We start from the raw sequence: 13,541 nt of genomic DNA, 5'->3' as shown, positions 1-13,541 counted from the left end.
AATGGCGAAGACATGGAACAGTGGTGAACCTTCCCAGGAGTGGCCGGCCGCCCAAAATTACCCCCAAGAGCGCAGCGACGACTCATCCAAGAGGTCACAAAAGACCCCCACAACAACGTCCAAAGAACTGCAGGCCTCACTTGCCTCAGTTAAGGTCAGCGTTCATGCCTCCACCATCAGGAAAAGACTGGGCAAAAATGGCCTGCATGGCAGAGTTCCAAGGAGAAAACCACTGCTGAGCAAAAAGAACATCAAAGCTTGTCTCAATTTCTCCAGAACACATCTTGATGATCCCCAAGACTTTTGGGACAACATTCTGTGGACCGATGAGACAAAAGTGGAACTCTTTGGAAGGTGTGTGTCCAAGTATATCTGGCGTAGAAGGAACACTGCATTTCATAAAAAGAACATTATACCAACTGTAAAATATGGTGGTGGTAGTGTGATGGTCTGGGGCTGTTTTGCTGCTTCAGGACCTGGAAGACTTGCCGTGATAAAAGGAACTATGAATTCTGCTGTCTACCAAGAGATCCTGAAGGAGAATGTCCGACCATCTGTTCGTGTACTCAAGCTGAAACGAACTTGGGTTCTGCAGCAGGACAATGATCCTAAACACACCAGCAAGTCCACCACCGAATGGCTGAAGAAAAACTAAATGAAGACTTTGGAGTGGCCTAGCCAAAGTCCTGACCTGAATCCTATTGAGATGTTGTGGTATGACCTTAAAAAGGCCGTTCATGCTCGAAAAACCCTCTAATGTAACTGAATTAGGACAATTCTGCAAAGATGAGTGGGCCAAAATTCCTCCAGGACGCTGTAAAAGCCTCATTGCACGTTATCGCAAACGCTTGGTTGCAGTTGTTGCTGCTAAGGGTGGCCCAACCAGTTATTAGGTTTAGGGGGCAATCACTTTTTCACACAGGGCCATGATGGTTTGGATTTTTTTTCACCTTTAATAATTAACACCTTCATTTACAAATTGCATTTTGTGTTTACTTGTGTTGTCCTTGACTATTGTTTAAATTGGTTTGATGTTCGAAACACTTAAGTGTGACAAACATGCAAAGGAACAGGAAATGAGGAAGGGGGGCAAACACTTTTTCACACCACTGTATAAGACACTAAACAAAGAATTGAGAAAAAACTTTTTTATTTAATTTTTATCCTACTGTAGTACAGAAAATATTTTATTTTATTACAGTTATTCTGTCAAATTTACACTAAACATCTGAAAGTGTGTACAGAAGTGTGTCTTTCTATGCAGTGTGACTCTTTTAAGGCCAGTGAGGTCCAGTTCATTGGTCAGTGGGGCACTTTTGAGGGATACTATGATTGGATACTGTTGTAGTTGCTGCCCAGTTGTCAATATCTGACAAGATACACTTTAAATGTATTCTGAAACATTGTTATCATCACATTATGGATGACTAACAAAAATGACAGCAGTACTTCTTCAATGTAAATACAAGATAAAAAGCTTGTCCTCAAAACAACAATCAGCAGATCTGAACACAGTCGCCTGATTGTGATTGGTTTCCCTTTTAAATGCTTAAAGAACTATCTACATCAAGCTCTTACAAGAATCTTTCCCTGGCAATGTTTGTCAAACAGCCTGCAGGTGAGACGATCCCGTTCTCACCAGCTTCAACACAGAAACATAATTTAACACCCTTGTGAAGCTTTTATATTTCACGCTTTGTTGATTTATGTCTGATCAATTGCCACACAATAAATATAGCTATTTGTCAACAGTAAAGTACATTGACCATATCATTTGTCAATTCATTTGTTTTACATGTTATTTTTCTGCATGCCATAGGAACTTTTCAGGTAAGTGTTTCTGCCATGCAAAAAGGAGGAAGATGTATGTATGTGTGTGTTTATGTGTGTATAAAGCTTGTCCTGCTCAACAGCCATGATGCTCACTCTACCACCTCTGGCCCTTAGAACCTTTTAGCTCCTAAACCTGAGTCGAGCGCCTTTTTTATGCCGGCGAACATAAAACCAAATGGTGACAATGTGCCGAAGCCTTGTGTGGTTTTGCATTTAGTGTCTGGAGGAGTGCTTGTGGTTACATCCAGTCACAGTGACAAATTGCCTTTTTTTTCACCGTCGCAGGCTAACAGCCTCTGTATTAACCTCACCATTAGCACTTACTTAGAGTGTTACACCCATTTTTCCTCGGCCCAGGGTCTCCCTGGACCTCTCAGGGCTGATTAAAGGACATTTGGGAGGCATTTAGAGGTGTAAAAGCTCATTGGTTTGAGTGAGCCAGTGTGGCTGGTGGTATTGGGTTGGAGCCTGTCTCTCTGATTACTCCCATAACCACAGTATTTGCTCGCCCTGAAGGTGCTCGAGTGTTAGCTTTGACACAGATGCTAGAGGCGTCTACAACCCCTAATGCTAGCTCCTCAATGTCATGTATTATGGAAAAGCAGAGTCCACCCCACTGCGAGATGACGATAAAGACATTCCACCTGCTCATAGTACGTTATGATGAGTTAATAATAAAGTAGCACTGACAGGTGTGTTTTTTTATCCCTCTCATGATCAAAGGCAAGCACTCCGGAGAGTTCTGTCGTCTCCAGGCGAGAATATCCATTCTGTGCAGATGCTAAGGAGAGATGGCCTGTTTCAGGAAGAGAATGATACAGTACACGCACCACCTATCCCTTCAGCTCAGAAGTAGCTTTATCTGACAACAGCATATCTTCACACGCTTATTTTCATCTCACTTAGGGAATATGACATTCTAATCTTTTACAGCTTTCCTGTAACTGCATGGAAACATCATTGAGTGCTTCTATTGATCTTTTTCGAAGCAGTTTCATAGCCCATCTGGTTTCATTATCACTTGATCCGTCTGCCAGGATTGGAAATATCTGACCCCTCTCAGTCACAGTTGTGATCTTTGAGTAACTCCTCAGAAATTGCACTTCACAATGCATTCATTCAACTTCACATATTAACCCAGTGGTTTGGTGTTTTTACAGACAGATGACATTGCAGAGATTGCAAAGAAGACCCAAAACCTCCCCAAGGAGAATAACAAGCGGCAGCGAGTAGTGGTCTTCACCCAGGGCAAGGATGACACTGTTGCAACTGTTGGTAGGCCATTTTTTGTTTGCCATTCAACACATATTTCCACCTAAGTACTGTATCACTCAAAGCCATCCCAACTTTGGCCTCTTTTGGACATCTTTACCCTTCACTTAAACCTCATATCTCAAAACTGCAGAATGCAGCCTTAAATAGATAGTAGATCGATGACTGAAGAGAGCCGAACACTATCAGTAATTTCTTTGAAGTTTAACCTGAAATATTGACCCCAGATGTTGGAAAAAAAGAATGCTTGCACTACATTCTGTCATTTCAGTGCATAAAAGAAGTGTGGGGGATGCAAAAAGCAGGCATTGATTTGTGAAGTACTTCTAACTTTGTCTTGGACAGACTCCAGGCCAGTCCTCAGCAATTTTAAATGCTTCTCTTACACCTTAAGAGTGTAATTCTTCCTGCAAAATGCTGGCAGAGGGACCTTGAGGAGAGGTTGACAACATTAGTCCTCAGTTCAAATCAATCCAGTTTCCTTTGATGTGATGCATATTTGTTAGTGGGACATTAAAAGGCAGTGTCATCATAACTGAGCAGGGGTTGCCAGTTTAAGCGGTGTGGGTAGATACGATAGTTTCCGATTACTACTGGGAGCCTTTGCCTTTGTTTGGAGCCACAGGGTGTCTCTCCTCATTGCCCTTGCAGTTCAGAGTAGTTGTGCACGAGGAGAGATGGCCTCAGGTAAAGACTCCAACATATCACTCATCACTGGGGACTGCAGAGCAGCACAGTTACAGCAGGACTTTTAGCACTGCAGGACACTGTCTTCACATGTGTCCAGTGTCCTCAATTTCATACTGCTGGCATGAGTATTTACAAGCTGAAGCTTTGTACACTATGTCACCGAAGGCATTATTCATCAATCAATGATTAATCATGTCTTTTCTGTATTTATATCTATATTGTATTTTTCTTTTTATTGCCTGAAAAAGTGTGCTGCCATTTTGGCAAGAACTCTCAAAAGACTATCTTGGTATGATAAAGGTTAAAGCGGCTGTAATCAATATTTTTATATTAAAAATGTATAATAAAAAAAACTCTGTAATCTGAAAAAGGAACCCACAGAACTATTACCCAACTCTGCAGTTCTCCTCAGCTCTCCAAAGGTTTTTAATCTTTTAAATTATTGTTTCAGTTTTACAGCCTCACTCATCACTGTTCATCAGTGTTGTTTACAGCTGCAGCAGGCCACTTTAGCAACAAATTAGCAACTAGCTGGTGAACATAGTAGAATTAGCAGCTAAAAGCTAGATATTTCCCTCTGGAGTTGGTGGAGAACAAAAACAGAGCTAAAAGGAGAGGGAATATTGGATTTTGATGCATCAGGTGGACATTTATCAATGATTTATTTATCAATAGGCTAAATTATAATAGTATATAGTTATTGCCCAGTCCTAATTAATAGCATGTATTTAAATCAAGAAAATCTAATTTCTTTTTTTTCAAAGTAGAATTCCTGGAAGTACATTTCCTGAAAAGAAATCTTTAAGCAGGAGCCCGGCAGTTAAAAAGAGCAACAATCAATTAATTGTGCTGGAGGTGATGGATAATTCCTGCCTGCTTCTCTCATTGCTCCTGCATGAAGACAGAGCTGTGCGCCGCTGTGAACTTTATATAAAATACATGATGAATGCAGGCGGGATGAAATACAATGCGTTTCAGATGTCATCTACAAAGGCAAACATGATAAATGTCATTGACTGTGCTGTCATTGCTGTGGAGCAGTTACAGTAGTATGTGCAGCGTGTGTGTGTGTGTGTGTGTGTGTGTGTGTGTGTGTGTGTGTGTGTGTGTGTGTGTGTCGCTATTCATGCCAGCCAAATAAATGTCAATGTAAAAAGAGAATTAAAGATTTTCATTTCCCAGAGGCGGCGCTCTAATAAACTTGATCTCTCATTTTGTTTGCAATTTGTCTTCCTGTCAGGATTTGATCATTTGCCAGCCTCTGCATGTCATGTTAAACCATTTTATAGTGATTAAGGATGGGAGAATGCCTTCCCCCATGGTATAATTCTCCAAAAAGAGATGTCAATTTGTTATTGTTCTTTTTTTTTTCTGCCCTTCATTTGGATCCTTTCATCACACCACCACTTCCAACGTGCCTTTTAAGAGCTGGGAGCAGGGGAAATGGCCCTTTATTTAGCTGCCACTGACACTGCTGAACTACACTGGGCTTTTGCTCATACACCCATTAAAGCAGTAATTAAGATCATTGTGCCCTGAACCTTAACGGTGAGGAGATCTAATAAACGATCATTCAGCGGGGGTAGCCACTCTAATCGCTGATAAGGACTTGATAAAGCCTGACTCTGCTCCTCGGCGAGTTTTAGGGCTCTCAAGGGGGCCAAGCAGGCAGATTTCAACTTTGAAAAAAAGACCTGATCTATACATGTTAATCACATGAGTAAATCACTGAGGAGTAAATACTGGCTTTAAGGCAAAATGCTCTTTTCTTAGAGCAGGTTTATTTGTCATTCTCCCTAAAGTTACAGTAGATTAAACGTTGCAAATAAAATCTACTTGAAGAAATCTTAGTAGTCTGTTTAAAAAGTGGGATGTTTATGTTTTATACTTCATGAAGGACAAAATCAATTAACATTCTGGGCTAAGAAAAAGACCTCTCTTTTTCCTTGGCATCTCACGGTGAAGTGTTTTCTTTCATGTCTCCCTGAAAGGATATTGGTTGGCGATGATCTTTTGCCTGTGGTTACAGTAATTACAGGCATATGTATTCCTTTTTTTCTAACTCAATTGTGAACAAAGATGCTGGTTATGATAGGGAAACAGATTGAATGTCAACTTGCTCCTAACCTGTCACATTTGCCAAGAAAGCAGTAACGTTGTTTTCCACTCCAGTTTGGCTGAAATGCAGCAGGAAATGTTCCAGAAGAAGTCTTCTCTGGGAAGTTTCTCACATAAAGATGTTGTACTTAAACTCCGAGTACTTTAGCTCCTGCCTTTTAGCACAGTAGTCCTGTGTAATTCCCATTCATTTAGAAACTCAGGATATAAAATGATGTATTAATTGTTTTACTTGTGTTGCAGATGATAAAGTGTGACAGGATCAAAGTTAATTTGAATGATGTGCCAACTATTTGATCTACCGGCTTTCTGTCAAAGCAACAATAGCAACAAAAGCGCTGGAACACAACCAAGTGGAGCATGTAATAATTTCAGAGTCAGAACAACCCTCCATATGCTCATTTTCCAATAAAGCCAAGGTCATCTTATTTGCACGTACAGTCGCCATCTTTTAACAGGAGAGCATTTTCTCAGTCAGTGTTGTGCTGTGAATTGGCATTGTTAAAAAGAATAGCCAATAATAAAGGACTTAATTGATACTCATTTCAAAGAGACGTCTGTTAAAAGAATTTCTTAAGTTTAATCACCACCATTCAAGAGTTGTTATGAGAGAATTATGAAGAGCAAATTAACAAAAGCACACAATTATAGCTTACTCTGAGAAAGTATTTGAATTCCTTCAAGGCTTTTCTCAGTTATTTTTTGCAGGTTACCTGTCAAAGCACAGCCATACTACACTCCCACATATTCACCACCAATCTGCTGCTTTACTCATTTTGTCAAACAAACTCTAGGAACAAGAATATGTTAGTGTAAAAAAGTACAGCAGAGTTTTATTGATTAAAAATAACAGTGAAATGAGTTTAGCAAAGTGATGTTTTCAGACATTCCATGAGCCAGTAACAACAGAGTCTAGTATTTTGGCAGGAGTTTTTAATATTTTTTATTGCCATTTCCATGACAGATTTTTGCCAATGAGATCTTTGTTACAGGCGGCTGGGGAATTGTTGGACTGTAACCCGAGTTAACATGTCAGTCAAATTTAATAATTTGCATCAATGAGGTTATGTGAACAGCCGCAGAGTACACAGCTTTAAAACTTTGGCCGTGATGATAGAAGGAAGAGAAATATTGGAAGTCTGTTGTGCCATGCTTTTAGAATCAGTGCTCACACAAAGTTCTATAAATGTTGACAAGTATGTCTTTTAGGTGCTGCATTTCAAATTCTCATGTTCACATCTACATGTTTTGCTAAATATTTAAAGCATTTCTAAGAACAGCACAGTACTTATGCTAACGTCAGCATGCTAACATGCTCACAATGACATTGTCAACATGCTGGTGGTTAGCAGGTAATGTTTACCATGTTCCCGGAGTGTTAGGATGCTAACATTTGTAAGCACTAAAGTACAGCTGAGGCGGACGGGAATGTAATTAGTTTTCTAAGTATTGAGTCATAAACCAACATATTGGAAAAATAAATAAAAATGTAGACCTGATGATAGCGCTAATTCCATGGCACTCCATTCAGTAGTTGTTGAGATATTTCAGTTTAGACCAAAGTGGTGGACCGACCAACTGACCCACTTTGCCATCTCAAGAGCCACGCAGCTGGCATGCTAGCTGTAAAACAATGTGAATACTTAGAGGACTTACCGATTATCATGATACTGTTTGTAAGTTCTAGTTTTAGATTGTTTGTAAAGACCTAGGCTAGATTTTTATGTGACTTTAGCTCATAGAGTGGTTCTGTATTCTAATTACTTTACACAGAAAGCAGTTGTGATTGCAAAAAGTGGCAAAGTATTTTACTTTTTGTGGGGAATCCAGAACTGCTAATTGCGACAACATAGCAGTAGGTCTAACATATTCAAATTTGTTCAGTGAATTCTGACACCTCTGGATGTAGTGTTATCACAAAGATGAGCTTCATGTGAGAGGTTAAGACATGACTCCTCCTACCACCCACACACTGAAGAGGTTAACCATTTCTTTTAACTTCCGCAAACATATTTACAGTTATTTATATCTGATTTCTCAGGTCTAATGAACAGCAGAATCTGTGTGCTGAACAAGTGCAGCAGCCTCAAACTTTAAAGCATCCGCTTTTATAGCCGCAAAGTGCAGCACATGAGCACGACCACATCTTAACGGTTCTTAACTGTGGAGTAAGTGACATAACTGTAAATTATTATGAACACATTTTCCATTGTGGTTAATCGTTTTAAGAGGGAAGAGGATTCTCTAGCTTCATCTGTGGCATTAATTAAGCGAAGTCGTTATGCTACTAATTAGCTGATCCTAAACGGATTCTTGTCTTATTGTAATTTATTATCAACGTGACACTATACCTTTTTCACAGCAGACATTTTGACTTGTCTTAGCAGGAAAAACACAGGTGAAACTAATTTTGTTAACAATGGCTCAGTTCCATCAAGTGTCCCAGTGAAAGTGACAATGACCCGCCATGGACAATACCAGCAACCTGGAACCAGTTTAAATCGATGCAGTTGTTTTTTTTTTATCAATTGCATATCAATTATAGTCATCAATTACACTTGTGCTTTTCCAACTATGACAAGCCAAAATTAAAAAATTTCCTGCTTCACTTTTAAAGAGAAAATGTTATTAAATGTCATTATGAAACACAACTCTTTATCTGATACATCTTCAGTCCCTGGCCTGTAATACAGTCACATTCTGCTCTGTAAGATGTCATTTTCAAATGCAGCTTGATGAGGTTTCTGTCACAGTTAGTGGTTTACAGTAATTTCCTTGACATCAGGTGTCGATAAGCACGGCTGAAGGTTGTGTATCTTTTGCCCTGTAGGACAAGAGCAGAAATGTATTCAAAAACTGGTAAGGCGGGGGGTGTCTTATCTGCAGCACAGATATTTTGTGAGCCATTGTTAGATTAGCAGGGAGCCTCATTAAACAACTTTTTGTAGTTTTTTTCTCTTCTCCGTAAACGTCCAACCTTTTTTTCTCAATAAGAGGTCTGTCAGCCTCCTCGTGTTCCTTTTATCCACATGTCAGTCTTTTGTCTCCTGCACCTTTTTGAAGGTTCACGTCGGCACCAGAGCCCTCAAATTGTTTGAAGGTTGTGTGTGTGGTTTAGAATGTTCTGACATAAGTTGCTGATTTAATGTCACTCTACACCTCGAGACTTTGTCATCTGGTAGATTTTTGTTTCTTCCCCCCCCCCCCTCTCTTTTAAACTGGGAGTCCCTTTGAAGTGCATATGCTACTGATAATTGAAGCAATATAATCCACTGAAGATAATAAAAACCCTCATTTAATGGATTCCGTTTTGAACTGACACGACTTACAGCAACTGTTCTTGCATTTTTTTTATTCAGAGTACTGACCTAAACATTTTGAGATTTTTTGTATTTGATCATCTGTTGCTTTTGGGACATTTATTCAAGCCACTACAGGGCATTGCATGATTTGTTTTACATTAGTGTCCCTTAGTTTAACATTGTCATTTGTGCTAAAACAATAGTTCAATAGTCCATTTGTCCGTCACAGTAAGTTGTCTACTGTATGTTATTTATCAAGCAAACATAATTACAGTGAAAATGTCGTTCAAAAGTCTTTCCCCAACTTTAAAAAGAGTTAGCTTATATTCAGCTTTAGTGGCCATTATGCTAAGTGAAGTTCACTGTCCTATCAAGGCTAAATGTTTAACTTCCTTGATGACTCCCTTTGAGTTACTCAATATTTATCATGTTGTACATATGTACTATAAGTACCAATCTTCTATTTTGCACGTCATTAATAAGCCATAAAACTACAGTATGCGTCGCTGAAGTCAAATGACCAACTATCTCCAATTAAAACACAGCCTTGCTGTGTGAAATGACCTATGATTTTTATATGAAGTTACCATTGAATAATAAGCTCAGACTTGGGAGAAAAAGGAAAACAAACCCATGGGTGTTCAACTTTAATTAACATCCCTCTTGTTTTGCTGACCACAGGTGAGAAGGTGACCACGTTTCCTGTTTTGAACATCGACCAAAACAATATTGTGGACACTAACGGAGCCGGAGACGCCTTTGTGGGAGGTACGGCATGAAAATCATCCTCAACACAGCTTGATTTTTGTGTACAATCCCAATTAACCTTTGATAGCGGCCAACTATGTTACGTAGTAATGCCTCCAGATTATATGAGCATGACATTTAGCCTGCTGTTTTTACTCTGTATGAACTGATCATAGCACCACATAAAACAGTCATCATTTTGGTCCTGTTGAGGATGAAACAGCATTGTCCCTTTATTTAAAAACCATTAGTATCTGGCTCAAATTAATGATATATTCTCCCCAAACATTTTTGGAGGTGATGGATGGTTACAGGTCGACCTCTGCTTTTCTGTCTACCCAGGATTCCTCTATGCGTTGGTCCAAGAGCAAGACTTGGAGGAGTGTATCCGGGCTGGACACTACGCCGCCAATGTCATCATCAGACGGGTCGGATGCACTTTCCCAGAGAAGCCAGACTTTCACTGATGCATCCAAGCACTGCACCTTTGTCTTTTCCACAAGATACTTGTATATGTATGCTTCAGGATTTTATGTACATTTTTTTTCTATTTACAGTGACTGCATGGGACTAAGTGCTGCAGCTTGAATATTTGATCAAGCTCAAATATGAAACTCAGATGTTGCAATACAAACAATGTACTAATATCAAATATTGGAATAAAATGGTAGTGTTGAAGCATTCCACTGAAAATCTATATTTTGAGTATCAAAAACTAAACGCCTGTAGGTCTGAAAGGTGTCCAAATGTATCATCATATTAGTATAACACTTTTCACACCACTTTTCCACCATTTATCTGTATGTTCTTTATGTTACAAACACTCAGGAACTCCACAACAGAGCTAATCACTCCCAGTGTTCTAGCACCACCTCCTCATAGCTCTGAAGCTTTGCTGGAAGTAGTGTATTTATTTATTATTCGCAAAGCGACGAACGTTTGGATCATACTGAAGAAATTGATCAGTGGTAGAGAATGCATTATCCTGCCGGATAGGTTTGGACATTTTTTATGGACATGTTGCTCTAAAAAGTTTGTTGTTTGCTCCTTAATGAAGGACGGCAGCTGTAGTCGGCTTTGATTCACAGAAGTTCCAAGCGATTCTAATGGTGATCCAGAGTCATGGCCAACGTCCATAGAAACTTCCTGCTGCATAATCCACTTCTTTGCTGTTGATCCTCATACTGAATATTTTCCAAACTATTTTTACCAATAATTTGCTAATTACACTGCTTCTATTGGATCTTCAGAGCTCTGAGCAGGCAATAGTGTGCCACAGAAGTGCTGTATTTAGTAGTGCAAACTATGAGTGTTATCATGAAGCAGAAAACTACAAACTTTTTCAAGCCTGCAGGGGTTAAGTATTGTGATACTACATACTTTAAAATATAGTACATTTTCAGTTGAGTATTTCTTTAATATTCAGCTGTCATGCAATTTAGGGATGGGGCGCCATTATGGGTGGATTTCCATTTTCAAAAGTGACAGATGTAACTGTACAAAACTGCAAAGGGTATCTTCTGTTATCATACAAATAAAAAATATCAAACTCATTCTACCAAGATACTCCTATACAAAAGCAAAGTTAGTTTCGACGTATAAGCAGTTTACCAGCAGTTGAAGTTTCTTATACACCCAAAAACAAACCGCAACAACAACAGGGTTTGTGCATTTCCCCATTATTTAATCAGCCAGAGGCTCCCTCATGCTAATCACTTTTGGACAGCTCAACACTCTCCATTATAGAGGAAACTGGGGGGGGGGGGGGACTGGGACCAGCCTGGTGTCCTGCTCCGTTCACCCCCACTCATGCATGTTGGGTCCTAACTGGACTCTCGGGGTCTGGCGCTACACTGCAGGGCTACAGGAGATCATTTTTCTCAGTTAAGGGATTAGTGGTTGCACTTCATGGCGATCATTTGAGGGACCTGAAAATTAGGCTGATCCTTCGTACCCAGCTGTTCTGTCGCTGGGGGTTTGGAGACAAGGATCAGAGGGAGGCCCCTCCCCTCCCACTGACTGTGGGCCAGCAAAAGTGTTGGGCAGTGTTTCAAGTGTTGTATAAAATAATTCAACACTCATCTGTTCTACAAAGAAGTGTGATTGAGAATTGTTGGAGAATAAAAAAAATTGTTGTTCCCCTAGAACAACCTGTTACATCATATTTCTTTTATTTTCTCTGAGCGTGACAGGAGGAGTGCAGTTTGTACACTCCTGCACAAGAGCTCCCTTTTGTAATGAGGTATAGTTTATGCATTTATGCTAATCGGGGGCATCTAGGTGAAAACATTCTCTAGCCAAAATGTTATTAACAACTTTGAGACACTTCTTTTTCATCAGCATTTTTTAAGGTTTCACACAGATGCGCTTTGAAAAGGACCACATTTCTGATTGGGCAAGATCACACTCCATGGCAGCTGGTTCATTTGCTTCTCAAGATGACAGATGGCAAAACACAAACACAAAAAGAGGGAGCCATGATCAAGTAATGAGAATGCCTGCCACAATAAGGAAACTACTAAACATACTTTTCCTGGTAAACTTTTACTTTGCTCAATGTATTCAAGAAAAAAAAACATCAAATCTGTTCATTTAATTTACATTTTACAATACTATGCTATCTGTTTTGTAAGCTATAGTGAACCCAAGGCATTTAGAAAATATTTAATGTCAATTGTATTGCACAGCAGCAATATACAAAATCTCATTTCATTTACTGTTTTGACTTAAATATGCTGTTAACGACTAGGGAGAGGCAACATTTGACTTTGTGATAGTCGCTTACAAAAGTGAGTTCACGATCACAATATATTTTTCTGAATGCAGGAGTAACTGGGGCCCTGGCCAGTGTTTTGCCCCGCAGATGGGCAGCAGTGTTTGTGAACACCAGTGTGGCAGTTGGCAGGGATTGAGGAGGGGGATGGGCAGATTGCAATGGCACATGCTCCAATTCAAATTATCCCTGGACCCATGCAGCAGTGAAGGACCTGCTGGGGCCCAGGGTGGCATTCATTATAACCAGACACAGGCAGGTTTGGTCAGTGCCTCTATCATGACACCAGTCCTAAACGCAAATCAAAACCCCTTTTATTCACATTTCACCTGGTTTAACACAATTTTACAGCAGCACCTCAATGAAATAACATTTTATTTGTAAATGTTTACCCCAAATTATCAGTAAATAGATTGAAATAAATGTTAAGGATTTGATGGCAACAAGATAATTAATGATATAAACACTGTTAATGGGGAAAATGCAGGTAAATAAAAAACACCAATGAGGTCTTTAAGGTAATAAGAAAAGCCTAGATAAAGATGCAGCAAAATGACAAGGCTATTAATGTGAATTAAATGAATGCGAATCAAATTACACATCAAATGTCTTTTTTATAAGGGTTTTCATTTGAGATATTTTTAAAGCCACCTCTACAGTACAGTATGTGTTTATAATCTGATGGGAAGTTACCAATTATCCCTCTAATTACATCTGTATTACTGCATGAAAAATTGGCTTTCTGGGATTTCTGATGCTGCTAAAGAGTTGGTGAATGAGCGAGGGGAGTGCAAATCTAAAGACTG

The 13,541-nt window shown here is 39.5% G+C and overlaps 1 protein-coding gene across 2 annotated transcripts in view; it reads left to right on the top strand.

Annotated features, from left to right (window-relative positions):
- LOC144535953 (adenosine kinase-like) overlaps positions 1 to 11,092 on the top strand; it is a 111,852-nt gene extending 100,760 nt beyond the window's left edge. For both annotated transcript variants that reach the window (XM_078278791.1, XM_078278792.1), the window contains exons 9-11: positions 2,994 to 3,108; positions 9,897 to 9,983; positions 10,305 to 11,092. In XM_078278791.1, coding sequence (XP_078134917.1) covers positions 2,994 to 3,108; positions 9,897 to 9,983; positions 10,305 to 10,429 — 327 coding nt within the window. In that variant the 3' untranslated portion in view covers positions 10,430 to 11,092. The remainder of the gene's footprint in view (positions 1 to 2,993; positions 3,109 to 9,896; positions 9,984 to 10,304) is intronic.
- The last annotated feature ends 2,449 nt before the right edge of the window (positions 11,093 to 13,541 follow it).

The sequence above is a fragment of the Sander vitreus genome, chromosome 21 (assembly GCF_031162955.1).
Source record: "Sander vitreus isolate 19-12246 chromosome 21, sanVit1, whole genome shotgun sequence".
Classification (NCBI taxonomy): domain Eukaryota; kingdom Metazoa; phylum Chordata; class Actinopteri; order Perciformes; family Percidae; genus Sander; species Sander vitreus.
The sequence above is the reverse complement of the archived record's forward strand: the minus strand, read 5'-3'. Positions and strand labels throughout refer to the sequence as shown.